We start from the raw sequence: 27,306 nt of genomic DNA, 5'->3' as shown, positions 1-27,306 counted from the left end.
TGTTCCAAAGGTAATATATGATCATATATGTACACTCAGAAAGGCTTAAGAAAATCATGGTATGGCCCCTTTAATTGGTCAAGTCGCACCTATCTTTTCATAAAATGACAAATATTATTATTGCCAATAAAAAAAAAACATTTTCAGAATGGAAACAGAAAAAAATGGATACATTTTATACTGAATGAAGGACATTTGAATCCATCTGCTTTCTTAGGACTCTAAATGGGATGGGTGCAGATGTTTGGTACACTTAATGTGGTACAAACCAGCAGACAGGAGCTTTGTATGTACGGCCCGTGTGTCACAGTCAAGGCCCGGGGGCCGGATCCACTATCTTGCACTTATTTCTAACTTGTATAATTTTGTCAAAATATGTTTTTATGGAGAGTAAAATATTGAAAGTTATTTAAGGTTTCAGTTGATGTATTCTGGAATAATATTCCTGCCTTTTTATTATTCATAATTAAGTTAAAAAGTGACTGTTTAAAGTTTTAAAAATTGCCATTCTGCTAACTTTTTGGACTATTTTAGCATTTACTGAGATTTTTTAGGCTATTTTGGAGTTTAGCTAATATTTAATTTACATGCTAGCTGTTTTGGCTGACCTATTTTTTTAGGTTTTATAAGGCTAATTTGGCATTTAGCTAATATTTTAGCTGGGTATCAGCTTCAGCGTTTTTAGCTATCAATTTCAGCATCTTCATCTGTGGCCAAATTGAGCTTACAGCATTCACACCATCATTATTGCAGGTAATACTATATATCTAATTGATATTTGTGTTAAAAAGTTACAGTTTTAAAGTTTTAAACATGTAGTTTAAGAGTGTTCCATAAATGTTTATCCTGTTCTGCCTGTGTCCTAAGGTGTGTTTAGGATTTTGGCCCCCTGTGCGATTGGGTTTGACACCCCTGCCGTAGAGACATCAGAACTTTAGCTGCTCCACTGTGTTCTGTTCTTCATGAACCTGGTTTAAACCCACTCAGTCAGATAGATGGAGTGTGACAGCAAATTCTGCTTTGTCATTTATTTTTTTTAATGCAAACGTTCTATAAAATATTTGTCTTTTTTTTTTTAGTTCTTTCCTACCATCAGGCAAATATTTCTACAGAGAAGAGGTGGATCTGTCTGTCCGTCTGCGAGTGGCTCAGATGGTTCTGGATCAGTCCGGTTTGACTGCACTGTCTCGGAATCCTTCCAAAAATAGTGGTCTAAATTCCAGTCACATCGATTCACTACACCAATTTACAGGCGACTGAGTCAGAATGACCAGTCATAGAAAATATGTATGAAATTTTGATTATTTTTGCATATTTTGGTTACAAAACTGGACAAATTCCTGATGCAGGCGAGTATGAAATGGATGAATGGTAGATATTTTGCAGTATTAAAAGAAGACAAATTGAAGCCTGTGCATGTCATGTTTTAGTGTTTGGTCATGCTTCGGTGTGCTTTGCTTGAATTAAGTCGAGGTTAAAAAAGACAGGACAGACGTGATCCCAGGATGAAATCATGTTCTTAGGCTTTCAAAGATAAATATGGCAGATGTGGATTTCTGCTTCTTTGTTCCGGCCCCCTACAGCCTTTAATAAACCTTTGCAGACTGTAATGGAGGATCCTTCACTTCTGGTTAAAGTCAGTGATCAGCAGGAATTGTCTTCTCCTTCTTTGTGCTTCAAGGTCTTGTTTTAGTACAAACTCCTCTATCCTGAAACTACTGTGCTGATCCAACTCAGTTCTGTCATTGCTCTCTACACATTTGACTCCACAAAGGGGCGCTTGGGTTTGACAGGCGAGGTGGGGCCCCCCCGCCTGTCTGCGGGTCTGCCTGCGCAGACGGCTGGCAGTGCTCCAGCCAGCCTCACAGCCTGCCGGGCCTTCGCCAAACCCGCCTCGCAGGAGTCGGCCTGGCTATGGAGGAGGAGGTGGCCGTTGTTGTTGCTGCGGTTATAGTAGGCGATGGATGAGGGGGCGGCCAAGCTGGCCGGGTTCTTGCTGGGTGAGGAGACGATGGTGTCCACGCAGGACACGGCCCAGGAGCGCGATGGGCTGAGGCAGGACGCTGAGCTGGATGTGACTTGCTGCTGCTGCACTCTGAAAGTCCTGTCAGTCAAACCCATGGAGGGGGTGCTCCTGGCAGCCCGTCCCGCCTCGCCGGGATACGTCCCGCCCCCGACCACACACATCTCCGACTGAGGGGGGGACATCTGGAAAAAGTCGTCATGGTAACTGCCGACCGCTCCCACATAGTCCGAGGGGGGGTCGATGTGCTGCGCAGAGGAGGACGTTCTGAAGCCAGGGGCTTGTCCGGGTGGGGGCCTGCCTGCAAGGCTACAACTGCTGGAGGAGAACTGGACAGCAGAGCCCTGAGGGTGCATGAGGGGCCTGGGTGGAGGGGCAGTGGAGGAGTGTGTGCTGAAAGGCCGGCGGACCGCCCCCTGGTGGTGGTACTGGTAATCGTGCGATGCCTGCCAGCCGTCAGCCGGGCCCTTTGCTGTTTCTGTCACCTCCATTGGGTAGTAGGCGGCCTTGGACTGGTTGCGGTTGAACTGCCGGGATGGGTCAAAGCGATTCACCCCCACCCTCTCTGACTCTGCCCCCCTGCCGTAGACGGGAGCACTTCTCACTTGCCGAGCTGCGTCAGCGTTCACGTCCTCCAACGCGGAGGAGGCGTGGCCTTCTGCACTGAAGCCCTTCCCCAGGTCTGCCAGCTCCTGGAGCAGATGGGTGTACTGAGGGTAGGCAGAATGACGAAACACCATACCGGGCTGGGCTGAGGGGGCAGGCGGTCCTGGGTGGGAGATCTGGTTGTTCACGGGGTTCTGCAGGGACCTCTGTGAGGACAAGAGGTAGTTCTGTTGGGTCACGTGGCCTGGGGAATGAGGGGGGCTGAAATGAGAATATAACGGGGAAGTGGGGCGAGGTGCAGCGTGAGAGGGCGGCGACAGGCCCGCTGGGTGGGTGGGGCTGGATAGCTGCAAGTGAGAGGGGGAGAGGGGGGAGGGGGACGGTACCCGTGCATGGCAGCGGGTGTCCAGACTCTGTGGATGAAGAGCGGGCTCTTCTTCTTCATTTGGGTTGTCCTCCTCCTCTCTGAGGCCCTCTGTGTCCTGCACAGACCTCGAATCCTGGCCAGTGGGCGGGGCCACGTCATAGACATGTTGGGGTGGGGGAGGGCAGTCATGCAGCTGCGCAGCCTGCCGGCACTCTTCTTTGACCCTGGACAGCAGCCGCTGGATCTCCCGGTTGGTCGGACAAAGGCGGCTAGCCTCGACGAGGTCCTCCAGGGCGGCGTGGAACTGTCTGTGGAGACAAATGTATGCTTTCAGGATGCCAGGAGGTCTCCCAACGAAAAAACAACTTAACAGCATCACTGTCCAGGTGTGAAGAAGCTTTATTCATCTAGCCTTTTACAACTCCTTTAGGGGTACCAAAGTCCTCCACAATAACAGAAAAACATGTAAAATTGGGCAAACTAAGAACAAAATTAAAATAAGCATAAAATTACATAAACAGGCAGCAATAAAATACAAAAAAGATAAATAAGAATGCAATAAAACAAGTAATAGCAATAAAATTCCACCAACTACTGAGCATTACTACTGTGTGTATGTTTTTATGCAGTTCAGCAAGATCAAACCAGGAAATGTTCTGGCACCTTTACCACTGATCACGAAACCGTATCCAAGGGAATTACCTTGATTGGATAAACAGTTTAGGAGTTACGGTTCAAAGGGCATCAACACCATAGCATTAAAAAAAACACAAGTTGCTTTTGCTTTTTTTTAATGGATTATAATTTCAAGAAACGATTTGATGCACAAGAGCTTGAATCAAGTTGATTGTGATTTTTTTTGTGTCTTTCAATTCTTTAATTCAAATCAATTTAGAGTTTACACATTTATATACATTTGTTTATAAATACTTTAATAATCTACTTTATGATTTGAATATATTTATATTAATGTGATCCAGTTCACATACTGTAAATGTATCAGTGAAATAATGAGATTGTTAATATCATCCAGTGTTACATGGATTCTCTAAAGGAGAAGTTCTAACTAAAATGTTCAGATCATTAACATTGGAAACATTGTTCTGCTTCTCCTGGAGGACGTTTCAGTTTGGACACTAGGTGGAGATCATGCTATAGCAGTACATTTAGGTAAACCAAGTGTTAGCATTAGCCGTCCTGTGGGAAAATCCATTAAACGTAAGCATCAAGCTAGCGGACTTTAGCTTTATGCGCTAAATCTTTTTATATCTTTTATGAATTGATTATTGATCTGTTAAACTTAAATTGATTAAACAATTTTTTTAACCCAACCCTACTTTTTTTATAAGCAGCAACAGCATTTTTTGTTTGCTAACTATAAAAAATGTAACTAATCTTCCAACTTCTTTATGATTTTTTTTTAATCAAAAGTGCATTTATTTTGATGTCTCTTTCAGCAGTAAAAGGCAAAACATCAGAACAACAATTCAAACATGCACAACAAATCCGGTATAATCTGGTCAGAATGTCCAAATTCAGTGGAATCACCACTGAAACCCTGGAGGACGCGTTTCTCCATCAAACAATGCTAACTAATGTTTTAAAAAGCTGGACATTTTCTGTTTTAACAATAATGCAAATTACTCTCGTCAAGTGTTTGTCCCTCAAACTGCAGTCGTTCAACAGCTTCTGGACCTGGACTATTCCATAGTAAACAGTCACAGCACTTTAAAACCAGCTGGACAACTTTATAAACTCTCAGAGACAAACTTCAGTCAAGCTTTCAACAACCTCACAACACTGACACAGCAGTTTTCACCGTGCTAAACCACATTCACTGCAGCACTGACTCAGCATGAACATCAGTTTTTGCTACGCTTGAGTTTCGAGCGTCTTTGACACGGTGGACCAAGAAGTGTTTCTTCAAAGGGCAGGAGATGAATGGAGATGGGTTATATTTTATCTTGAAGGGGGGGAGGAGGGGGGATGGTTATTTCCCTTGCTGATCTTTAATCTGAGTCTATATGTCACATGGAGTTCCTCAGGGTTTGCTTCTGGGATTCCTGTTATTCAGTCTGTTCAGTCTGTACATCAAATCCTGAACACCGATGATATTTCAAGTCACATTTACACAAACTACACTTAAACTACCATTCAGAAGTTTGGGGTTACTTTGGAATTTTCAATTTTTGAAAAAAAAAGCATTTTTTTCAATGTAGATAACTTTAAACTAATCATAAGACACCTGGAGTGTCAAACTCAATCGCACAAGGGGCCAAAATCCAAAACACACCTTAGGTCTCGGGTCGAACAGGATAAACATTTATTGAACACAATAAAACTACATTTTTTAAACTTTAAAACCGTAACTTTTTAACATAATTATTAAATGCTATAATGCTATAATTAAATTTATAGCATTACCTGTGATAATGCTAGTGTGAATGCTGTAAGCTGAATTTGGCTACAAAAAAAAAAAAAAAAAAGGGTTAGCCAAAACAGCTAGCATGTAGCTGAAAAAATAGCTAAAGTTCAAAATAGCCCCAAAAAACAGAAAAAAAGCCTAAATGAGCTAAAACAGTTAACATGTAAATATTAGCTAAACTAAAAACCAGCCTAAAAAATGTAAAAAGCCTAAATTAGACAAAACTGCTTTGTACTGCGGGGCAGTAGGCGGACTGTCTGCCTCGCCTAGAGTGTTTTTAAAGCATATTTTTAGCGGATAAAAAGACTAATTGAGTCACAAACTCAATGTAAATTGACAGATGGCGAGAGATTAGCAAATTAGGTAATTTTAAAATAAATCGTCTATTATGATGACAGAAAGACCAAAACAATACAGCGTATGCGTCAGCTGCAGCTACAGTCAGTGTGTACGATGCTCTGGGGGCGGGGCTACAACTGTCTCACCCAGCGCCGTCAGGAATATTTGAGCAGGAAACTCTTAAGGCAAATCAAAAGAATTTGATTTTGATTTTTAATTTTAAAAAGTATATTCATTTTATGTAATTTATGCATTTTTAAGCTATATTTTGCTCCCCTGACAGCACGTTACTGGTAATACCTCATCCCTATGTTACAGATAATTCACCATCTGATTGTTGTCATGACTGATGATCTTTAATGCCTCAAACTGACATATCTGGGAATGGCTAACACACTACTTTGTAATATTCCCCACAGTACTGGTACAATTTGCAAACTTTTTGGATTCCTTCTTACATTTGTATCTCTTATAAATAAAGTATACTGCTGCATATTCCCACCTTGGGATGAATAAAGTACTTTGGTGAAGTACTTCAACAACCAGAACTAACCTGAAATCATGTTCCCCTGAAACAAACCCCAGAACAGCTCAACATTTGTTTCCAGTGACTGCTCTAAACTCTGAGGGCGACTGACGGGAGTTGCTTCGTACCTGCGGCTCCTCTTGGCGCGGGCGCGGGCATAAAAAGCTTCGTAGGATTTAGCCTTCAGCTCCAGAGCTTTGGTGGCAAACTCCTCAGCCAGGCTGAAGTCCTGCACAAAGAAGAGAGTTCAGCTTCACGGTCAAACCAGGAAGCGTTTGGATGGGGGGGTGCAAAGACTCACGTTCATTTTGCGGCGGCAGCGGGACAGGTTGAGCAGAACACACACTCTCAGCTGCTTGAAGGTCTTGAGCTCGTCTCCTGGGAACTTCTGCAGGGCTGACTGGTAGGAGCGGGCTGCCTCCCTCACCTTGCCTTGCTGGAGGTAGACATGCGACTGGCATGGTCAGCGTGCCCCCCCTACAGGAGAGTGCTCTGAGGCTCTGTCAGATACCTTGTACAGGCTGTCTCCTTCCTGGATCATTTTGCTCAGCAGAACCATCAAAATGTCGGGCTTTGACGTTGCCATGGCCCAGGTGGCTGGTCCTGAAGTCACAGGAACACAGATTATTCCGTCCTTCATTTCATCAAGACATGAGTCGCTCGTTAATCACAGGGGTTAAATTCTAAGAATAACCCGGATTACGTGAAATCTAAAATCATTTTTAACAATTATTCTAGATGTTTAAAGGCTGTAAGACCCTTCAATCACTTTTCTCTCTCGTTTAAACTCTCAAAGTTCAAACAGTGAGACAGTCAAAGCGTGATATGGTGAGGGTCCTCTCTACCTTTATTGTGCTTTCTGTTCTACAAAAGTGAACGTTTTTCCATTATCAGTCCTCTTTAATGATTACAAATGTCCGGCCTTGACACTTCTTGCCCCTTTGCTGCCCTCTCCTGGTTCCTTTTTATATTTTGCTTGTTTCTTCTTTGGTTCTGTTGCTCGCCCTCTCCCTATCTCTCTTCAACAGGTGTTCAGGATGAGGCGGAGCACACCTGCACCTCTTCACCCCTCCTCTTCCTCCTCCCTCTCTCTGCTAGTCCATCTGCTCACCTCAGTGATATTAAAGTCCCCCAATAACAATATTCTTTATTTTAAAAAATGTTCCCAGTAGTGTTTGTATGTTCTTCTTTTATTTACGTTTTCTTTAAAATAATTTGCTGCTTTAATTCACAGTGTCACAATTTACTTTTTCTATCTTGAAATAAATTTATATTGAATTTAAACTGACCAATCACAACAGCAATGAGAAGTTTATGAACCATTGATTGTTCTTCTTGTAGCACACACATTCATGCTCAGGTGACTGTGAACGTGTTGAATGTTCCTGAATGAGAAATCAAACGACCGTATTACACGCGCATCCGCACTGGACTTATTTGCACAGAGCGCGGTTCTGTTCCCGGGTTCCCAGATAGTTCTGCGTCACCCCCCGAACCCTCAGGTGTCCCCGCCACGCCATCCCCCGGTCCGCCTGTTGTTCGGAGGGTCGGGGGGCGCAGCCCTCGGGACGCAAGCCGGACCCGGACGCGGTGCCAGACGTGAACCGGAGACGGGGTGCTGGTGCGGGCCATTTGCGGCTCGCGGCCCAGAGGTCAGGGACCCGCGATTTAATGGGAGCGGCCGGCGCATTGGGGGGCGATGAGTTGGGGACACCCAAAACATCAAAAAGCGACGGTCCGCAACAGAATAAAACTGAATTTTAGACGCAGCTCACAAGTGAGTTGAACTATTTCTAGAAGAGACTATAGATGAGAAATCACGGCAGATCAGTGATATTCTTCTTCATTAATCCTTCTTACCGATTTTGGCTCCTTTTTTGAGAAGAGCGATAACAGCTGAGGTGTTCCTGCAGCCGACTGCTCGGTCCAGAGGACGCATCCCACTGGAGTCCACGTGCTCCACAGAAGCGCCGTGGTCCACCAGCAGCTGCACCTGATGCACACAGACCACAGCTGTTGAAATCGCCACATGTGGAGGGGGGCCGGATTCGGCCCGTGGTGATTCCACCCACCACCTCATTCAGCATCATTACTGTGTAAAACTGCATAAAAAAGTAGTACCACGAAAACCACGAAAAAACAAAGGATGTGCGTGTAGAAAAACATAAAACCAAAAATAAAAAACTATTCTGATTTAATTTAATATTTAAGGAAAATCTTGGGTCAGTTCTCCCTGTCCAGTGTTCTAGATGGCAGTTAGAGCTGCCAGATACGATTATTTTAATAGTCAACTAATCAGGTCATGGGCAAACTGGATGTAAAGCACACATCTCAACCAATGTACAAATGTACTAAAAACTAGATATATAGCATTACCTGTGATAATGCTAGTGTGAATGTTGTAAGCTGAATTTGGCCGCTGAAGACACTAGTGCTGTTAGCTGACATCACTGAAGATGAAAGCTAGCCAAAATATTAGTTAAATTAGCCAAAAAACTGAAAAAAGCGTAAGTTAGCCAAAACAGCTAGCATGCAGCTGAATATTAGTTAAACTATGAAATAGTCTAAAAAAACTTTAATAAATGCCAAAGTAATCTAAAAAGTTAGCATAATGCCATTATAAGTTTCAACTTTCTACACTCTGACTCCATATATTAAGTTGGTCGTCGACTAATCGTGTCAGCCCTGATGGCAGCATTCCCTCTTTTTATTAGTTTCAACAAACAATAATAAAAGATCTCTTTGTCACATAGAAGAAAGAAGTCTGTAGAGCTAAACGTGGATTTTATGATTTCAATTGCAGAGAACAACTTTGTTTAGAGTTTTCTCTGTTGTTTTACACTATTGGAGTCGTTGACACTAAACACATTACTGATGTCATGGTTTTGGGGAGTTGGAGTTGGAGTTATAATCACTTCCCATTTTGAACAGATACTTTAGTACCCATAAACGCTGTACAAACCACTTCTGGGTCCCCGCAGAAAGCTGCCAGATCCAGTGGCGTGCGGCCGCTGCGGTCAGCGTGGGTGGTGGCGGCTCCTCTCTCCACCAGCTCTCTGACCAGCACCAGCTGACCCTTCAGACACGCCCAGCTCAGCGCCGTCAGGCCCTCCCTGTCCATCTGGTCAAGAGAGGCTCCTGAACGGACAGACGGAAACGTCAGAGGATTTTAAAGCCCCCAGAAACACGAGTTCAAGCAACCAGTTTTAATGAGAAGTCTATGTGAAAGCACATATACGTGCATTTCAAAACTCTCACGATCCCATTTTTAATTCTGTTTTCAGGCTATCTGTACAAAACACCATTAATTGCATGTTGAAAGTTAACGCAGTTGACCAATCGGGGACTCAGATTTGGTTGTGACATTTGGACGGCGTCCCTTTTGATTCACGGAAGTGCCAACTGTTTGAAAATTGATGGAGAAATTATCTTTGACATCTCACACCGAGCCTCTTCCAACCGTAGGTACATGCGCTAGTGCTGGATAGCGGCAGTCCTGTGTGCACTCCAGGGCTAAATGCACGTTCAAGAAGGAAACTTTAGTGTGTTCTCGGTTATGTAAATTATAGGAAACCCTTTCAAAAATAATATTTTCAAAACTTTTGGGAACCATCAGCTTTGAAGCCTTTAAATGTGAATAAACTGCAACTGTCTAGCAGTTTAGTGTGTAAGATGAGCTTCAAATGGACAGAGAACGTTAATCGTTTGATTTCTTTTAGGTCAATATTAACAAGTGTTTAAACTTGTAAATATACTTTTACCTCTGGAGAAAAAGTCAGTGAAATGCCGTTTTTTTCTCTGTGAATCTGCTGATCAGTCAGTGAAATGCTGTTTTTCTGAGAGTGTCACAGAGAAAAAACAGCTAAGAAGGTAAAAAAAAGAGCAGGTTGAAAACTTTTAATGGGGTGTTCCGCTTGAGGACTTCCAGCCAATAATTTCAGGCGCACAGTGATGTTTTTGTCTGCAGCCGCTCTGGCAGGGGGAGGGACTTCCAGCTATAAATTTTCGAGCGCCACATTTTGTCTCTGTGGCCAGATTCCCTTGCCAAAAGAAGTTTACACTTGTGAACTTCAAATGATTTGGTGTTAAAATTCAGTTTTCTCATTAGCGGACAGCGACCATGGAGTCAAAAATCAGCTGGAAAGCGGAACAGAAGTGTGAACGGTGGAGCACTCAGGTGTTTACCGTGGTCCAGCAGCAGCCGGCCGCTGGTCGTGTGTCCCTCTGAGGCTGCCGTCATTAAAGCGGTCCTGCCCTGCTGGTCGGCGCGGTTCACATCCACCCCGTGGTTCAGCAAGAGCTCCACCACCTGAAGGAGGAGACGGTGACGGCGTGAAAACACAGGTCAGCCGGTTGTTCTCTAAGTGGGCCTGTTTGCTTTGGTACCTGCCAGTGATCACGCCTGGTGGCGGCAGACAGAGGAGCCACTCCCTGTCTGTTGCAGTGCTCCGGAGCGGCTCCCTGATCCAGCAGCAGCCGGCAGATGGACAGTCGACCGTGTCCTGCCGCCACCGTCAGAGCTGACAACACAAAGACTGTGAGTCTGGGTGTCCAGTCACGCTTCAGCCCTGGTGTCGCTAAAATGTCGTACCTGTCTCTCCCCACAGACTGTCATAGACATTAATCTGAGGTCTCTGCTCCTCCTCCTCATCTTCTTCAGGAAGATCCAACAAGTACGACACCATCTACAAACGAACACATCCTGTCCTGTAAGCCCACATGCAGATGTTTGCAGTGTCCGCACAGTGTTCCTTACCTCGGTGTGACCCATGCTGGCAGCAGCGATCAGAGCCTGCTGCACCGCCTGGCTCCTGCTCACGCCCCTCTGGCTGCAGCAGGTGGTGCAGCTCCAGTCGGCACGCTTCAACAGGAAGCGCAACACCTCCAAGTGACCATGTTGGGCTGCCAGGACCAGAACGGAGCGACCCGAGTTGTCCACGTGTCCAACCTGAGAGCACAAGGAGGTGCCGACTTGAGAGGAGGGATTATAGTGAATGATTTAAAACGGAACTGAAACAGATAGACTGGTGACAGTTAAACACAAATCTTTAACATATTGTAACTTTTCAACCGTTAACACGATCAACGTCATTCCAGTAGATTGCAAAGGAGAAAAGTGGTTCGTGTTACCAATTAAATAACTAACTTTGCAAAATGTTGAATTGGCAAAAAGACTGGAATTTTTGTTAAAGAGTTATGAAAGAGTGCTGAAGTTTACCTAATTTCTTAAAAAAATTGCTAAAAACTACATGGCAGTTTTGCAAACATAGTTTTTGTGTTGATTGAATATGAGTTAAACTCCTAAATTAACCTAAAAAACCTCAGTAGGTGTCAAATTAGCCAAAACAAACAAACAAAAAAAGCTAGCTTGTCGCTTAAATACTAGGCAAATTCCAAAATAACCTAAAACAGTGAACTTTTAATTAGTCAAATTGTTAGCTTGTTACTAAAATAGAAGCTAAACTCCAAATTAGCCTATAAAAAGTAAAAAAAAAATAGTAAAAAACGCTAGATTGCAGCTAAAATAGGATCTAAACACTAAATTAGCCAATAAAAACCTCAGGTAAAAAGTTAGCCAAAAGAGCAAACACATTGCTTAAATACCTGCTAAACTCCAAAAAAGCCAAAAAATTCCTCAGTAAACTAAAGTTGTCAAAATGGTGCTAAAATAGAAGCTAAACTCTAAATTAGTCTAAAAAATAGCAGATAACAAATTAGCCAAAAAAGTTTGCATGTTGCTGGGATATTATGTAAACTCCTTTTTTTTTTAATTACCATAAAAGATGAAAACATATCCCCTAAAGATATTTAAAATCTTGTTGCTAATCTACTTAATTTTTTTACATTAGAAGACTTTCTCATTCATTTCCTATGGGGAATATTTTGCTCAATATTTCAACTATGAAGTTTAAAAATACCAAAAACACAAGCAGTAATGTCCTGAACGGGCTGAACATTATGATACCATGATTGCTGAAATTGCTGAAAGTGTGATTGAGTTTTTACACGCCCAAAAACATTAAGAAAGGAGCAAGAGAATCACTATAGTATGAATGCTTATTAAGCAATCACACAATTACAGTAAATCCAATAACATAAACAGTGGAGCTCCAGTGTTAAAGGGTTAAAGTGTGCACAAACATTCAAAGAAGGAAATCAGATTGTCTTTCATGAGTGAACAATAAAGTTTTACTCCACAGATCCTTTTGTTTCCACTGGATTCTCTTTTAGGAAAACTGGACCTTAAAGGTTGATTTTTTTTTCTTACTGCAAACAGTCAGGAAGACGATGCCGGACAGATACCTTCGCTCCGTGCTGGCTCAGCATGGTAACGATGCTCAGGTGACCAGCAGCTGCAGCAAATCCCAGAGCGGTTAGACCGTCCTGTGAGCGAGCGTTCACCTGTCAGTACAACAACAACGGTCAAGATTGATCGACCTCACAAATCCCAAGTGCAGAAGATCATATCGATCACCTTTGCTCCGTGGTCCAGCAGCAGTGCAACAGCATCAGCGTGTCCCAGGTGAGCATGGACACACAGCAGGGGGGCCTTATTGAGAACGTCGCTCTGGTATTCCACTTCAGCCCCAGCCATGATCAGCAATCTGCTCACCTGCACACAAGGTGAATGTCTGGATTCATTTATTTATTTTTTGGGGGATATGAGGCCGTCAAAGATGGTATGACAATTCAGTGTGCATGTGTGTGTCAGTGTATAGATGTGTGTGTCTGCTTGTGACTGTGCAAGTATTACCTTGATGTTAGGGGTGTAAAGGTTGCGCAGCGATGATAGGACCAGACTCAGATTGCCAGTACTGTATGACATCCACAGCCCCTGAAGTATGGAGGAGGAAACCCCAAGCTTTTTGCTCAAGCCCTGCAGAAACAGAGCCAGGTGCAACTTACACCTTCTGTGCAATTCACCTGATGCAGAATGTCTCAAGACACAAAACAAAATCAACAAACATAAAACCAAGCTAGACTTGAATGTAGTTGATTTATTCTGGATCAGTACAAGTGCTTTATGCTCTCCTTTCAAACCTGGATTTGAGAGCAGTAGTCCATGAGAAACAGGGTTTGAACAGGGGCTCAATATTCTGAACACCGACTAGACCAGGAGTGTCAAAGTCAATCGTACAAGGGGCCAAAATCCAAAACACACCTTAGGTCAAACAGAATGAACATTAATTGAACACTAAAACTAGATTTTTAAAAAATTTAAACCGCAACTTTTTAACATGAATATGAACTAGATATATAGTATTACCTGTGATAATGCTAGTGTGAATGCTGTAAGCTGAATTTGGCAGCAGAAGATTCTAGTGATGATAGCTGAAAAAAATGTAGCTGCTAGCCAGCTAAAATATCAGCCGAATTACCCTAAAAACAAAAAAAAAAAACCCTAGGTTAGCCAAAACAGCTAATGTAGCTGAAATATTTGCTAAACTTCAAAATCTCCTAAAAAACTGAAAAAAAACAATTTATCCTAAACAGCTAGCGTGTAGCTGAAATATTAGCTGAACTCCAAAATAACCTTAAGAAATCTGAGTAAATCCCCAAATAGTCCAAAAAGCTAGGAGAATGTTGATTTGGAAAACTTTAAAACATAATTAACATTTTTAATTATGAAAAAAAAACATTTAAAAAATAATATGAATAATAAAAAGGCAGGAATATTATTTAAGAATAAATCAACTTAAACCTTAAATAACTTTCAATATTTAACTCTCCATAAAAACATATTTTGTCAAAATTATACAAATTAGAAATAAGTGCAAGATAACATCGGATCATTAATAACAATAAAATAAAATGATCTGGAGCGCGACTTTGACACGTGTTTAAGATTTTGGGTTGTTTGGCAAACGAAACATCCCAGCCTGATTTGATAATAGACTTGAGGCTAAAAGCTAGAGGTAAATCACCTTGTAGATGTGAGCTTTCAGGATGTGATGCCCCAGGTCCAGCGTCTGCTGCCGGTTCAGCTTCCCCTCCATCCTGCAGAGCCAGAAGGCCAGCAGCGTGTGGCCGCTCCTGCACACAGCACACCGACATGAACACCCTCCCTCCGCCGTCAGGCTGCGTGGCTGCGTTTTTACCTGGGGTCACAGAGGAACCGCTCATCCTGCCCCTCCTCCCTCCACATCAGCCACTCCCGGAAAGAGGCGTGGTTCAACATGCGGCTGCCGTCCCTGCATCGCAGCAGGAAGAGGGACAGCTGTTCCAGGCGCTGCTCAAACTCCGCCCACTGCATGCTGCCTCCTTCAATGGAGCCGGCGTTCACCACCTCAAACAGCTGGAGGACAGGAACACAGACACCTAAACAACAACTACCGCCATCTTGTTTGCTTTCCAGCTGATCCTTCTAAATCAGAAGATTCCAGCCTGATCCAGGTCAGGAGTCGGGCATCAGAAACAGAAGCAGGAAGTGGTCCTGGAGGGACCATGTACCTGTTGCTCATTGAGTGGATGGAGGGAGGCCACAGTGACGTTCAGCAGAGGCAGAACTCTCTGGAAAGAGGACTGGGTGGGAAACCTCATGTTGAGCTGGAGCAGGTACACCTCAGCCAGGCTCACAGGAACCACCTACAACCACAGCACAGAGTTCTCCTGCTGACCTCCAGCTTCTAACTCCGCCCACCCCTCCATCGATCTAACCTCACCTTGAAGCTGGAGCTCTTCAGCACCAGGTATCCTCTCTCTATCAGATCCAGAGTCAGCTTCAGGTACAGGTACGAGCCTCTGCTTAGGCTCTTCAAGTGGGTGCTGAGTTTGGAGAGCGCCGCATTGTCGAGGCGCCCGTTGCCGAGCGACACGTTGTTCTGAATTTCTGAGCTGCTATGAATGCGCTGCATCAGGTAACACTGAAAGAACCACCGGAGAGGCCTTAGCGAGGGCAAGGAGGAGGGAAGGCGGACAGGAGGAGGTAGAATCTCACCTGCAGGTCTCGATCTATGGCGCAGTTCTCCTCGATGAGGTCTAAAGAGATTCGGTGAAAACGCAGGGAGGAAGTGATGTCCTGGAAACAAACACAACAGGTTTTTGTGTATCTGCTGAGTGATGTATGACAGAATCCATGTATCATTCAACCAAAACATAGTTCGTTTTCTGATTTTAAGTTGACAAACGAATGATACACGGGTTCGATGGCAGCAGAAGTGGAGTCAGAGCGGGAGGATGAGCGGGATTCGGAGAGAGATTCAGAGCAGGTTCCTGTGAGGAAAATGTGTTGTGTTGGTGAGGAGAAAAGGCGCTTTCAAGCTAAGTGGACAAATGCTTATGCTGTCGTACGTCATGGACTGGATCAAATCATGTGCCTGATTTGGAATTCTGAAATAATTCAATATAAATTGTCACAATGTTACAAATCATAAAAACGATGACGAAGTGAAACAATAAGCTCCAACAAACTACAACGAGGCTTCAATGCACAGCAGATAATGTTTATAAAAATGATAAAACCAGTGAAGCTGTGACAGAAACTAGCTACGCTTAGAAATGACCAGGTGTTGTGCCAAGGTACGCCCCCCGCTCTGCCAGAATGTGTTTCCCCGTTCTCACGCATGGTTGATTTGTTTTGTAAAGCTCATATTTTGTTCCAAAAGGAGTTAAACAAACAAAATACGAGTCATAGTGAACCCGAAGATCAAAAATATTCATGCACATTTTTTCTGTGGGCATGCTGCAGGCGACAGGTCGTAGTGAATGAAGCAGGTGAGATGTAGGCATGTTGTATGATTTCCTCCAGACTGCAATAGGAGCTTGTTAGTGCTGTTGCAGCCTGGCTGCTATGAGAAGTTTGTGTGGACGTCCTATAGTCGTTCTACGAATACCGCAATAATACGTTCCCTCAGGGGGAACTGTAAGAGCTGTGCTCCCCTCATCACCTGTACGGGTCATTTCCCTGCAGAGCTTTGTTTGAGTGTTTACCTGCTGAGCAGTACGGACAGTACAGATGACCTTCAACCACGGAGGAAACTTCTGGATGCTGCGAGTCAGGAATGAACTGAGAGTGTCTCCATAGTCGGGGCGGTGAAACTCTGCCTCATTCAGGCTGTCTATCAGAACAATTAGCCCCGCCCCCTCCACGTGGACCTTCCTCTCTGAAAGGGAAACGAGCGCAGACAGTGTTATGACAGCCCCGTGATGATGCTCAGAGCAGTCACGGCGTGTCCGTACCTCTGTGAAGAGCCTCCAGAGGGTCCAGAATTCCTCTCTGCAGAGCGGCGCCGGGATCCTGAACACAGGAGCGCATGCTAAGCAAGCTCTGGAGCGGCGGCGACCGGTGGAGCAGCTCTCTGTACGCGGCCAGCTGAGGGGCCTCAATCATCATGGCGGCCATGTTGTGCACAAACTCAGGGACCAGACATGTGGGACAGTTGTCCGCCTGACAGAAGTGAAAGGACACCACCTGCAAGGACAACAGGCTTCTTTTAGCTTGTTGGAGTTCAGCCCATCCATGACTTCTTGGGCAGTTTGACAAAGTGGATTTCTCCTTGAAAATGACATTTAAGAAAAAACATCTGAAGTAAGAGTGGTGATGGTGTGGTGCAGTACAGCCTTCATGGTTCCAGAGAAGAGTGAACAACTTAATGCAATCCTGAAGAAGTGATGATGTAATATCTGACATCATTCATGAGACAACCAACACAGTTTTATCACACATGATTATCTTTCAGGCCAAAAAGATTGATCATATTTTGTCTTAACTTTAATCCTCATTCATTGTTTTTTTTTTTCAACACAACAAAACATTTTCTGTTTCTTATCGGATGTCGCCTCGGTTTAGGAAAACTCTCAAATGTCCCTTTTACAAGTTTCTACAAATCAGCAACTTTATTTGATTGAATCTTCATTCTTCATGGAACGTTTGCGGCTGCTTTGAACTTTGTGATGAAGATTTTCCCTTCAACGTCAAAGTGGAGGCTAACAACCGTTAGCTTCAGCTACGTTTGACTTTTAAAGTGTGATGGGAAAATAAAGCAAATTAAAATACTGGTAAAACTGGTATTTTCTAAATATAATATGAAAGTGAATCCACTGTCTTCATCTTTTTAATCTGCGTGTGTGAAACAGTCGAGAGTCTGTCGCCGCGTATTAGCCAGAGCAGCTTCAGCTGCATGAGAACAACTAATCCGTATGTGGAGGAAAACTGCTGGTTTCTCTGTAAACAGTAGCTTTATCGTTCACTGAAGTCGAAGGCTCTTCTTCAGTATCCTCACTGGATCTTTTATCCCTGAAAAAAATTTCCAAACACGTTTTATTATTTAGTTTTTGTATTTAGCTTTGAGCTACTAGATTAGCAATCCAGTTAGACAATGCAGCTAGCTGCTTTAATTCACGTGACTAAGACGGATGTTGTGAACAGAATCAGGAGTGTCTTTTTAAAATAAAACTTCCTTCAGGATCAGACAATAAACTAAACAGAAATAATCTATTTATTTATTCAATTCTGTCTGCGGCTCAGTACCACGTGGCCCACGGGCCGGTGCTGGTCCGCAGCCCGGGGTGTTGGGGACCACTGCTCTAACAGATTTTAGTGCTCCTTGTTCTGTCACTGCTGCAGTTTCTAACTTAACTCTTTTATTGGTAAAAGATGTTCCAGTGTTCTGTTTCTGTCTGTTTCCTGTCCACGCAGATCACAGTCACAGTAGAAGGTCACCTTTCTGGAGTTTTTTTCTTTTAAATTCCACTGAAAAGAACTTCTATTTTTCCCTTAGTTAGCCCACTACTGCCTCATTAAACCAAAAACTCTTTGATATATTCTGTTCGTCACATATGTGGACTATTATTAAAATACATTTACCACTAGAACTACAGAGGCAGTCGTTTTGCAGACTTTGTTAATAACATCTTAAGAACCAACAGGACTCTGACTTTTCCTAAATGTGTGTATATTTTATTCTAACATTGTTTTATCAATAAACTTAGAAAATAAAAAAGAGATCTTCATTTTACTACCTCGAATGACCACAGCAGTCAAATGTACTTTTCACAGGGGGGTGTCATATTTCACCATTTGCTACATTTTCCTGATTTCTCTCCTGCTCTGTTTCCTTTTTGTTTTTATTTGAAGCTAGAATCTCGTTAAAGCTTCATTCTAAACCCTACTGAGACAGAAATAAGAAATAGAAAAACATGAAGGTTACAGAGGCTTCCATGATGTGTTTTTACCTTCTCCCATAGACTCTTAGACCTTTTAAATATGATGCAAATTACATACAAATAATGTCAGAGTAGTCAAAATGACTTCCATGGCATTCTAGCACATTACTGGTATTAAAACAATAGGGGCTTTTCAGAGAGATCTGAGCAGCTTTTGTTAAAAATCTTTGATGGGTGTTTTTTTTTTCTTCTTCTTTTTTTTACTGTTTACTAATACTTGATAGAAAGTCTATTAGTTTTCTGTCCTGCAGGTCTGTTTCTTACCACTTTCTAGTAAAAAGTGTTCCTATATTCTACACAATGTTTGTCATAAGAAGATACCGCAGCAAATGTGTGAACCAGTAAGAACTGTGAGGATCTTTGGTTGCTCCTCACTGCCTCCCAGTCTCTGAGATCTGAGTCTCTGCAACAGCTCAGCTTATCTGTGGGCCCAACAGTATCAAGCTACGCTCTACTGTGTTCACACTTGATAAGCAGGAAGGGGCTTCTTCTTCTTTTTCTATTGTCTACTAGTGCCTGTCCATGAGCTACAGTTTGAGGAGGCCTGGTCTAACTTTTAACATTCGTTCAATGGCGACTTGTTTTGTACGTAGAATATGAAAACAGCGATAGAAACTTGCCGGTTACCTGTCCTGCAAGCCGCCTCAGAGCCTCCTCCTGCTTCCTCCTCATCTCTGGAGTTCCTGGGCAGCTTCCTCCCCCTCCTTCATCTTCTCCGCCTTTTCCCATGGAATCATGGGAAAGAGGAACAGCCTCTATGCCTTCAAAGAGTCAGAATCAGCATCTCCGTGCTTCAGTGTGACCTCACATGTCAGAAAACAGGAATCCCCAAACATCGTCGACACTCACTTCTTGGCATTGTCTGGTTGCTACTGTTTGGCCACATGCGGTTTCCATGACAACTGAGCGCCACCAGGCGGGCTACGATAGCAGACTTTCCAAAGCCCATGTTTCCAACGATCACCACTCCTTTGCTGCTCACAGGGTCGCTGCTGCGAAGACAGCTGTCCACTTCCTGAAAGAGCCACTCTCTGCCGGTGAACAGCCAATCAGAGGAGAGGCCGGGAACTTCAAAGTGGAGGGGCTTCAGGTTGAGGGAGGGGGTGAAGCGAACTGCAGGCAGAGTAAGACGCGACGTCACAAAGCCTGGATCTGTTTGAGTCTAAGCATCTGCAAACACTCACCTCTGGAATCCTGCTGACTGTGACTCCCAGAATTCTGTCTGGGCAGCCTGAGAGGCGTCCTTGACGGCAAGTGTCTCTGCTGCTGATCCAGATACGCCAGATCTTCAAGGTGGGCTGAACTAGTGGCTGCAGAGAGAATGGGAGGTGAGGGGTTAGAGACTGCACACAACCAAAACTGTCAGAGTCTGAAAAGAAGAAACAAGGAATCATCAGCTTCATCAGTCCTCATTACCTCTCAATGATGAAAGGTAAAAGATTTCAAGACCTTCAAGGCAAGTGCTTAAAAGTGTTGGAGTTTCATAACAATATCTGATAATGTCAGACTGGAAAACCAAAACGGACCTGCAGATGTGCAGAAAGCCCACACTATTACCACTCCTCCGCCATGCCTGACAGTTAGAATGAGGTAATTCTCCTGATTTGATCCTGGTTTGTCTGAATTTGAAGCCCCTTTGGTTTTAAGTCTTCATATAAACAGATTCAAAGGTTTCGCTTGTTCATTAGGAAAGATGGTGAGCAGTTTCCTGTTCTGCAGGTGACACTCTGAACCCACCAGAGAAGCTCTGGAAGCCACAAGGTGATGTGTTGGTATGCTGCTCCGCATAGCAGTGAAGTGCGAACGTGAATCAACGTGAATCAGCTGATTCTGTTACAGAAAACAATAACTTTTTTCAAACACGTTCTGCACCGATATGTAATACTTAGAACATAAAATGTTGAAGAACTTTGAGGAAGGAAAAACTGTGGAGAACATTTTCTGGTTTTGTAGTTAACTGATCAGAAACAACAATGATTTTTTAAATACTTTTGCTATATATTAATGCTGAAAAAATAAAATAAAACTTGTTTAAAATGACAAACACTATTTCTGATCTCCTGTTCTAAATAAAGGCACAAATAGTGGAGATTTAATAGAAATAATTCTAATTTTCAGAAGAACGGTGATTCGATTTGTGAATCGTAGAGCTTGATTCATGAATCAAATCGGATCGCCACTCAAGCAACGATCCACAGCCCTATAAACAACACTCTGTCAAAGTATTTTTGTAAAAGTTGCAAACAAGGTTGCGTGTGATTTTGTAACATGTCTAATGTATAGCAGTGTCACACTGTGTCTTTTTACATGTCCCTAAAAAGGTTGGGAGTTATCGTATCATATTTATGTCTGTTTTCAACACATTCTCATTCAAAAGTCGTCACACATTGACAGTTGGTTGAAGACCCCTCTGCGTCACTTTTTGATGTTTTGGGTGTCCCCCACACGTCGTTTTTTGACATATTGGCCGTTCACATTAAATCACGGGTCCCCAACCTCTGAGCCGCTAACCAGTATCACGACACGTGGCCCACAGGTACTCAAACCCAATACCGGTACCCAAACCCTGTACTGGTACCCTAACACGACACAGGGCCAGATGTGGTACCGGGCACAAACCAGTACCGGGTAAAGGTTAGAGTACCGGTACTGGACACATCCCCAGGACCAGTGTGCATCTGATACCACGTCCCGAAGGCTGTAGACCTTTGATTTTATGAAAAGGCAGCACGTTAAAATTGATGAGTTGGGGACAGTCAAAACGTCAAAAAGTGACGCGGAGGGTCTTCAACCAAACGTCATGGGGGTGAGAACGTGTTGCTGTTCTAGTGGTATCAGTCTATTCAGTTACATTTCCCAAACAAGGTCAGGATTAGGGTTGGGCACCAGTTGGGTTTTAATTGGTTCCAGTGCCAAAGCGGTTCTTTTATTTCGGTTCCTAATCAGTACCAATTTCAGTACTTTAGTAATAAAAAATAATCCCTACATCTTCCCAAATCAACAGATTTTTATTCCCAACTCGTCACATACTGACGCATGGTTAAGACCTCCACGTCAAAAATGGATGTTTTGGGTGTCGTCATTTTTTGTCTCGTGCTCGCCCCGTCAGCGGTCTTATACGAGCCCGCCCACTATCACAGGAAAGGGAGAAGGATGAGATAGAACTTCAAAGTACTGAGCAGAGTAGAAATGGTTGACATGTCCTAAAACATATAAACCTTCATTGAAACTAAGCATTGAAATAAAGAACCGATTGCAGCAGCTTCTTTGGTTTCGGTAGAACCACATAAATCATAACGGCTCCTACTTGGAACCAAATTTCGGGGCCCAACCCCAGTTGGTAGTTGTATGCTAACGCGACTAACAGTTCTAACGCAGCTAAAGTGTAGCGTGTCAGTCTGACCTACTAATGGACTTATCTCTGACTGTTTTGTCTTACTTAATGCGTTTTATAATTCTGTGCGATTTCTACAGTACATTCATTGATTGCCTTATAATCTGGTGTGCCCTATAGAGCGGATAAACGCTTATCTATAAGGAAAGTTTCTAGATATTTTAGTACAGTTAACATAAGACATATAATAAAGTAACACTTCCCTAAGATTTGCTTGAAGAACATTTATTTCAAAAATTCTATTTGACTTATTTTTGACGACATTTCTTTGGATCTTGCATGTCCAAATTCTTTATATTTTGGTGTATTTTCCAAACACACATCATTGTATTTCAGTAAAAAATACACAATTACTTTATCTAGAAATGGGACCAGAATTCTTGTTGAGATTCAGATTTTTCCCGTGTTTGTGTAAGTTCATCCCTAATGCCGTCTGTCACAAACCTTTGCTTCGGATGAAGATGATAAAATGTTTAAATTATATATCTGAGTGGGGGGTCTCGCTGGACCATAACTCTACTGAAATCCCAGCGCTAACGGGAACCTGGCCACTTCCTACCTGCCACAGAGTTTGGACGAGGAATCAGGTTGAGAGTGACAGAGTGGGACGAGGCAGAGGAGTTGGAGGACCCGGGTCCACGGTCCGGGTGGAGCTTGTTCAGGCTGTAGGTGGAGGCGGACAGCCCGTCGTCCCCCTGGTACATCAAACAGTCCCTTACGCTGCCCCCCGCCAGCACGCACGACGAGGAAACGGAGGGCGCCACCAGCCGGCTGCCTTGCTGCCTCAGGCTGCTGCCATGGTAACCGTCACTGGCGTACTTTGAACCATCCTCCCGCTCTGCAGCCGAGTCAGCAGAATAACTGGTCAGGGTGGCTGGGAGGATCAGAAGGGGGGAGATGTTTGGTGTCCTGATCTCTAGCGTAGAACTGACTTTTGCTAAATGTGTTAAACCATCAGAAGACCTTCGCCTCACCTATGATGCCACTGTCTCTGCTCTCCAGCGTGGAGGTGGGGGAGGCCACAGAGGCGTGGTGGCAGGAGAGAGGCTTGTTGCTAAAGCTTCCCTCCCCCCCAGCAGGAGGCTGCAGCGTGGAGCAGGGGGAGGTGTTGCTGCTGGCCAGGCTGGAGGAGGGAGAAATTCTCTGCAGGGAGGAGGACAGAACGTTTAAGGAGCCCACATTCAACAAGACTTATCAGCTCATGTTCACTCAATGAAAAGAAGTTAGTCTGTTAACACACTTAAAAAAATTATGAAAAAGGTTCTTCTGTCTCTGTAAAAATGTTTCAGTCGTTTTGTCCTAAATAAAGAACATTAACTGGAAAGTGAAGCAAACTTGAATGCATTCTACCTAAAGAACCACTCCAATGAAAATTATGTTTTTAACATGTTCTTGTAGTGTGTTAAAATGAAATTTGCGTTGAGTGTTCCTTTATTCAAATAGTTGCGGATCTGGAGCAAATAAAAAAATGCTGGTTGAAAAACTTGTAATTATTTCATAAAAGCTACAGTCAGCAGACAGCAGTCTTCCTGCCCTGCTCCTTTCTGATGCATTCTTATAGAATTCATTTTCTGCCATAAGTCCCCCTCAAGCATATATCAAACTTCACGCACGCAAGGAGCGTTCCACGGGCGCAGGATGGTCTCCACTCTGCTCCTGTGTGCTCGTGAAACCTCTGTGACCTCTGCTGCTCGCCTGTGAAAGTATTCTTACGCCCCTGAAACTAGCTCCGCCCCCTCGCGGAGGACTGTGCGCTTGTGAAGCTTCTCCTCTGCGCCTCTATGAAACTCAACATTGAAGAAAAAAGAAAAAAAAATGGGGGGAAAATGGACTGCTTTATTTATTTATCAATTTTTAAACTTCTTTAATTATACAATTTTACAAACAATTTTTGATTTTTCAATTTGAAAAAAAAAAAACGAAAATGAGGCAAACACATATTGAACATTCAAATTCCTTTTCTAAGAGTTCCTCTTTTTGTGTTTTCCCCACCCCGTGATAGAACACTTTTATTAGAAAATTAATTTCACTTCATTTTTTTATAAAAAAAAATGATAACATCAAAAATGAATAGTTTTACTGGTTTAGTTTAGAAACCGATAAATCAATAAAGCAGTCATTTTTTCCTCTTTTCATTTTTAAATTAAATTAAAATCAATTTTTATGTGTTTGTTTCATTTTTGATTTTTAAAAATGAGAACATCAAAAGTTATTTGTATAATTGCATAATTGTATCATTAGAGAAGTTTAAAAATTGATCATTAAATAAAGCAGTCCTTTTTCCCCCCTTTTTCCTTTTTATTTTAATTTGAAAAATGAATGATATGCGTATTTCCATTTTTTTTTCCCTGCAAAGTTGAGTTTCACACTGGCACACAGGAGAAGCTCTATGAGAACAGAGTCCTCCACGAGGGGGCGGGACTACTTTTAGGAGCGTAAGAATACTTTCACAAAAGAGCCGGAGAGATCACAGGAGTGTAAGAATACTCTCACAGTGCGGAGAAGAGGTTTCACAAGCGTACAGGAGTAAAAACTCCTATAAACTCTATTTCCGGCAATGTTATGTTGGGGTTGGGAAGGGCTGTAAGCTAGCAGGAGACAGTGTCGACAAAGGGATTGTGGGAAGTGTCGGCAGACGGACACCCTGCTAACAGTCTCAACCCAGAAGTGAATTTCTGATGAACTCCTATTATGTCCTAAAAAAGGTTGATTTTGGCTAAAAACAGCATAACTACGATTTAAAGACTACTGGGAAAGTTGTACCATAAAGACATGATCGGAAAGGGATTTGAACAGCTTTAAAACAGATTGAATTGAGGGTTTGTTGATCTATCGGATCGTTATGGAGTGCAAGCTCAAAAAAATAAATCAAATTTTACACTTTGGTGTGCGACAGAATGATAAATCAATAATTTTCTCTGATCAAGAATACTAAGAACACTTTACAGATTAAAACAAGAGTCAAAATAATTGTAATAAGAAAGATTATTGTCCTGCAGTGAATGCTTAGCTGGAAACAAAAGAAATAAGGAGACAAGTACACACATTGATTTTAATTTATCTACATGCATATGCTCACTCTCATTACTGTCTAATTCTATATACTATTACTATTTTTATGTCTTTCAGTGTTTCCTGTAGCTGGATGTAATAATCTGGTTGTAGGAAGAGGGACAGCCTTGGGTAAGACAAGTCTGCATAAATTCTCTGAGTGCTGAATAATCAAAATTCTAGCTGGTTACAACACGTGTGTGTTAGAGTGTGTAGCCTACATACACGGGTGTGTGTTAGAGTGTGTAGCCTACATACACGGGTGTGTGTCCCCGTGAATCTCTCTGAACTGTGTAGTAAGCAAGTATTCCACTGGTGTCAGAAGTGGGATTCTTTCTCATTGATTACTGCTGTGTGAATGTGTGATCCCCATTAGCTGCATGTAACATTTGCAGCTATTCTCCTTGGGTTTCACAAAACAAGACCCTACAAATACATTAAAAATATGACTTTGTTGCATTACAACAAGGTTTATTAATTCACAAAAATGTTTGTCCTGTAATCTTCTAAAGTGGTCTTTTCTGTGGGCTTTAGCTCCAATAAGTGGAGATTGATTCTTCGTTGTGCTGACTTGGTTTTTTACAGATCCATACACGGTTTTTGTCCTGGGATTTGTTAATGACATGACCACAGAGCAAACATTTTAGTTGCTTTGTTTGAAAACATAAAGATATTTATAAAGTTTCAGTTAATTTTGAACACTATTTAGAACATTAGAAACAGTCATACCAGATGTTAGTGATGTGCTTCTATCAAGTCATTGTCTATCAAGTGAGACACTGTGACCTCCTGAACTCACTCAGGGTCCTGACCTTTAAGTGAGCTGGTTGTCATTATCAGTTACATTTTTAAATACTTTTGCTTTTACCAACATTCAATACAAGATTAGTTTCACAAACCTAATCCACTAATATCCACAGATCAGATTCAATAGTATTTTATAATTCATTTATATTTATTAATGCGTGACAGATAATTATAGTATCCACAGTTGCACTAGAATGGTACAAACACTGAGTGTTTCCCAAAACAGAGAACAGAAATTCCCCAAAACAATTTCCACAGGAAACTCAATACTGTAAATATTTAGGTAGAAAAAAACGTCCTTTAAAAACCCAGACTGCTTTCTACAATCTGAAAACAACTTGAAGTAACCTCATATCCAGATTATCCATAGATACTAGCCTATTACTTTTAAAGAGGTTTTTTTTTCCTTCAGCTGATAAAAAAGTGAAAACCCACCATGTATTCTTCCTAATAGAATGAGTTACATATGAGCAGACAGACCCCTCCCATAAAAAGAGCCCATTCCATTCCTTTCACTAAAATGATTACTGAAATTATCTACAATGTCCTCCGCCTCAGTTGGAAAATTCCATCAAAACAGAAAAATAGTTTAATTATCTTCAATGCCTGATTTGATTTAGAGTTGGGTTTTCTCCAACAGTCTAAAAACACGATTCAAAGGTTCATTGATTGATTCTAAAATGTCTCTAAGGTGTGAATGTCCGGTTGTTTGTCCCTACGAGGGACAAACTAACTGTCCAGGTCAACTCTACCTTCAACCAAAATATCTGGGTAGGCTCCAGCATCACTATGACCCTGAACATGCATAAAGCTAGAGCCACATGCAAATGCATGGGGCTGCAGGTGGTTGGTTGTAACGAGGAGCGGCCGTATGTCAAGGGGAGCGAAGTCGTGTCTCATAGTTCCCTTGGGCTTGTTGAAAATGTAACGTACCATTGTTTTGCATGTGGTAAGTGTCTTCACGATAATTGTATTGAAAAAGTATGTTTAAGGATAAAGTTGGACACACTTGAAGCTGTCATACGGTGTCCTCAAGCAAAAGCAGTAGTCACACCTGCCCTCAGGGATGGATGTGGGCTGTCTGTGGGCTAGAAATGGGTAATCCTGTACCGCATACCTGCACTTATCAGGTGAACAGGACTTGTGCAGTCGCTCTACAGACTCACTGAGTGGTCTATGACATGAATATTTTGTGTTTGCCACCTGCACCTGTACAGGTTTGCCTATTTTTCACCTGCAGACAGCCTGTATCCACCCGAGGGGAGATGTGACAGATATAGAAGATGGATGGATGGAGATATTAATCAACTACAGGAATAATTCTGTGAATAACTCCAGAGATTAGTCTACCTCGTTTAAGGGTAACAACATTTACAACACCTCTGACAAAATCATTTTAACAAATCAGATTCAATGATCCTGTAGAGTACCTTATGACACATTTGTCAAAAACGGCTCCGGCCCGCCGGGAAATTTTATTTTGTTATTATTAATGGCCCGATATTATCTTGTGTTATTTCTAACTTGTATAATTTTGACAAAATATATTTTTATGGAGAATAAAATATTGAAAGTTATTTAAGGTTTAAGTTGATTTATTCTG

At 42.6% G+C, this 27,306-nt stretch overlaps 1 protein-coding gene across 4 annotated transcripts in view; it reads right to left on the bottom strand.

Annotated features, from left to right (window-relative positions):
• Positions 1–1,066: 1,066 nt before the first annotated feature.
• tanc2a (tetratricopeptide repeat, ankyrin repeat and coiled-coil containing 2a) overlaps positions 1,067–27,306 on the bottom strand; it is a 51,531-nt gene continuing 25,291 nt past the window's right edge. For 3 of the 4 annotated variants that reach the window (XM_024272625.2, XM_024272627.2, XM_036213374.1), the window contains 25 exons: positions 22,820–22,988; positions 22,405–22,719; positions 19,636–19,761; positions 19,301–19,564; positions 19,079–19,212; positions 16,466–16,697; positions 16,217–16,389; positions 15,225–15,305; positions 14,950–15,150; positions 14,738–14,872; positions 14,386–14,582; positions 14,212–14,320; positions 13,041–13,163; positions 12,762–12,899; positions 12,590–12,688; positions 11,043–11,234; positions 10,878–10,971; positions 10,673–10,806; positions 10,472–10,595; positions 9,249–9,424; positions 8,147–8,279; positions 6,798–6,889; positions 6,588–6,722; positions 6,415–6,515; positions 1,067–3,304 (listed from right to left, as the gene is read on the bottom strand). In XM_024272625.2, the coding sequence (XP_024128393.1) occupies positions 1,753–3,304; positions 6,415–6,515; positions 6,588–6,722; positions 6,798–6,889; positions 8,147–8,279; positions 9,249–9,424; positions 10,472–10,595; positions 10,673–10,806; positions 10,878–10,971; positions 11,043–11,234; positions 12,590–12,688; positions 12,762–12,899; positions 13,041–13,163; positions 14,212–14,320; positions 14,386–14,582; positions 14,738–14,872; positions 14,950–15,150; positions 15,225–15,305; positions 16,217–16,389; positions 16,466–16,697; positions 19,079–19,212; positions 19,301–19,564; positions 19,636–19,761; positions 22,405–22,719; positions 22,820–22,988 (5,229 nt within the window). In that variant the 3' untranslated portion in view covers positions 1,067–1,752. The remainder of the gene's footprint in view (positions 3,305–6,414; positions 6,516–6,587; positions 6,723–6,797; positions 6,890–8,146; positions 8,280–9,248; positions 9,425–10,471; positions 10,596–10,672; positions 10,807–10,877; positions 10,972–11,042; positions 11,235–12,589; positions 12,689–12,761; positions 12,900–13,040; positions 13,164–14,211; positions 14,321–14,385; positions 14,583–14,737; positions 14,873–14,949; positions 15,151–15,224; positions 15,306–16,216; positions 16,390–16,465; positions 16,698–19,078; positions 19,213–19,300; positions 19,565–19,635; positions 19,762–22,404; positions 22,720–22,819; positions 22,989–27,306) is intronic. The other variant, XM_036213375.1, reaches the window with a different exon arrangement.

This window comes from Oryzias melastigma, linkage group LG8 (assembly GCF_002922805.2).
Source record: "Oryzias melastigma strain HK-1 linkage group LG8, ASM292280v2, whole genome shotgun sequence".
Taxonomy (NCBI): domain Eukaryota; kingdom Metazoa; phylum Chordata; class Actinopteri; order Beloniformes; family Adrianichthyidae; genus Oryzias; species Oryzias melastigma.
This window is presented reverse-complemented; position numbering and strand designations above follow the sequence as displayed.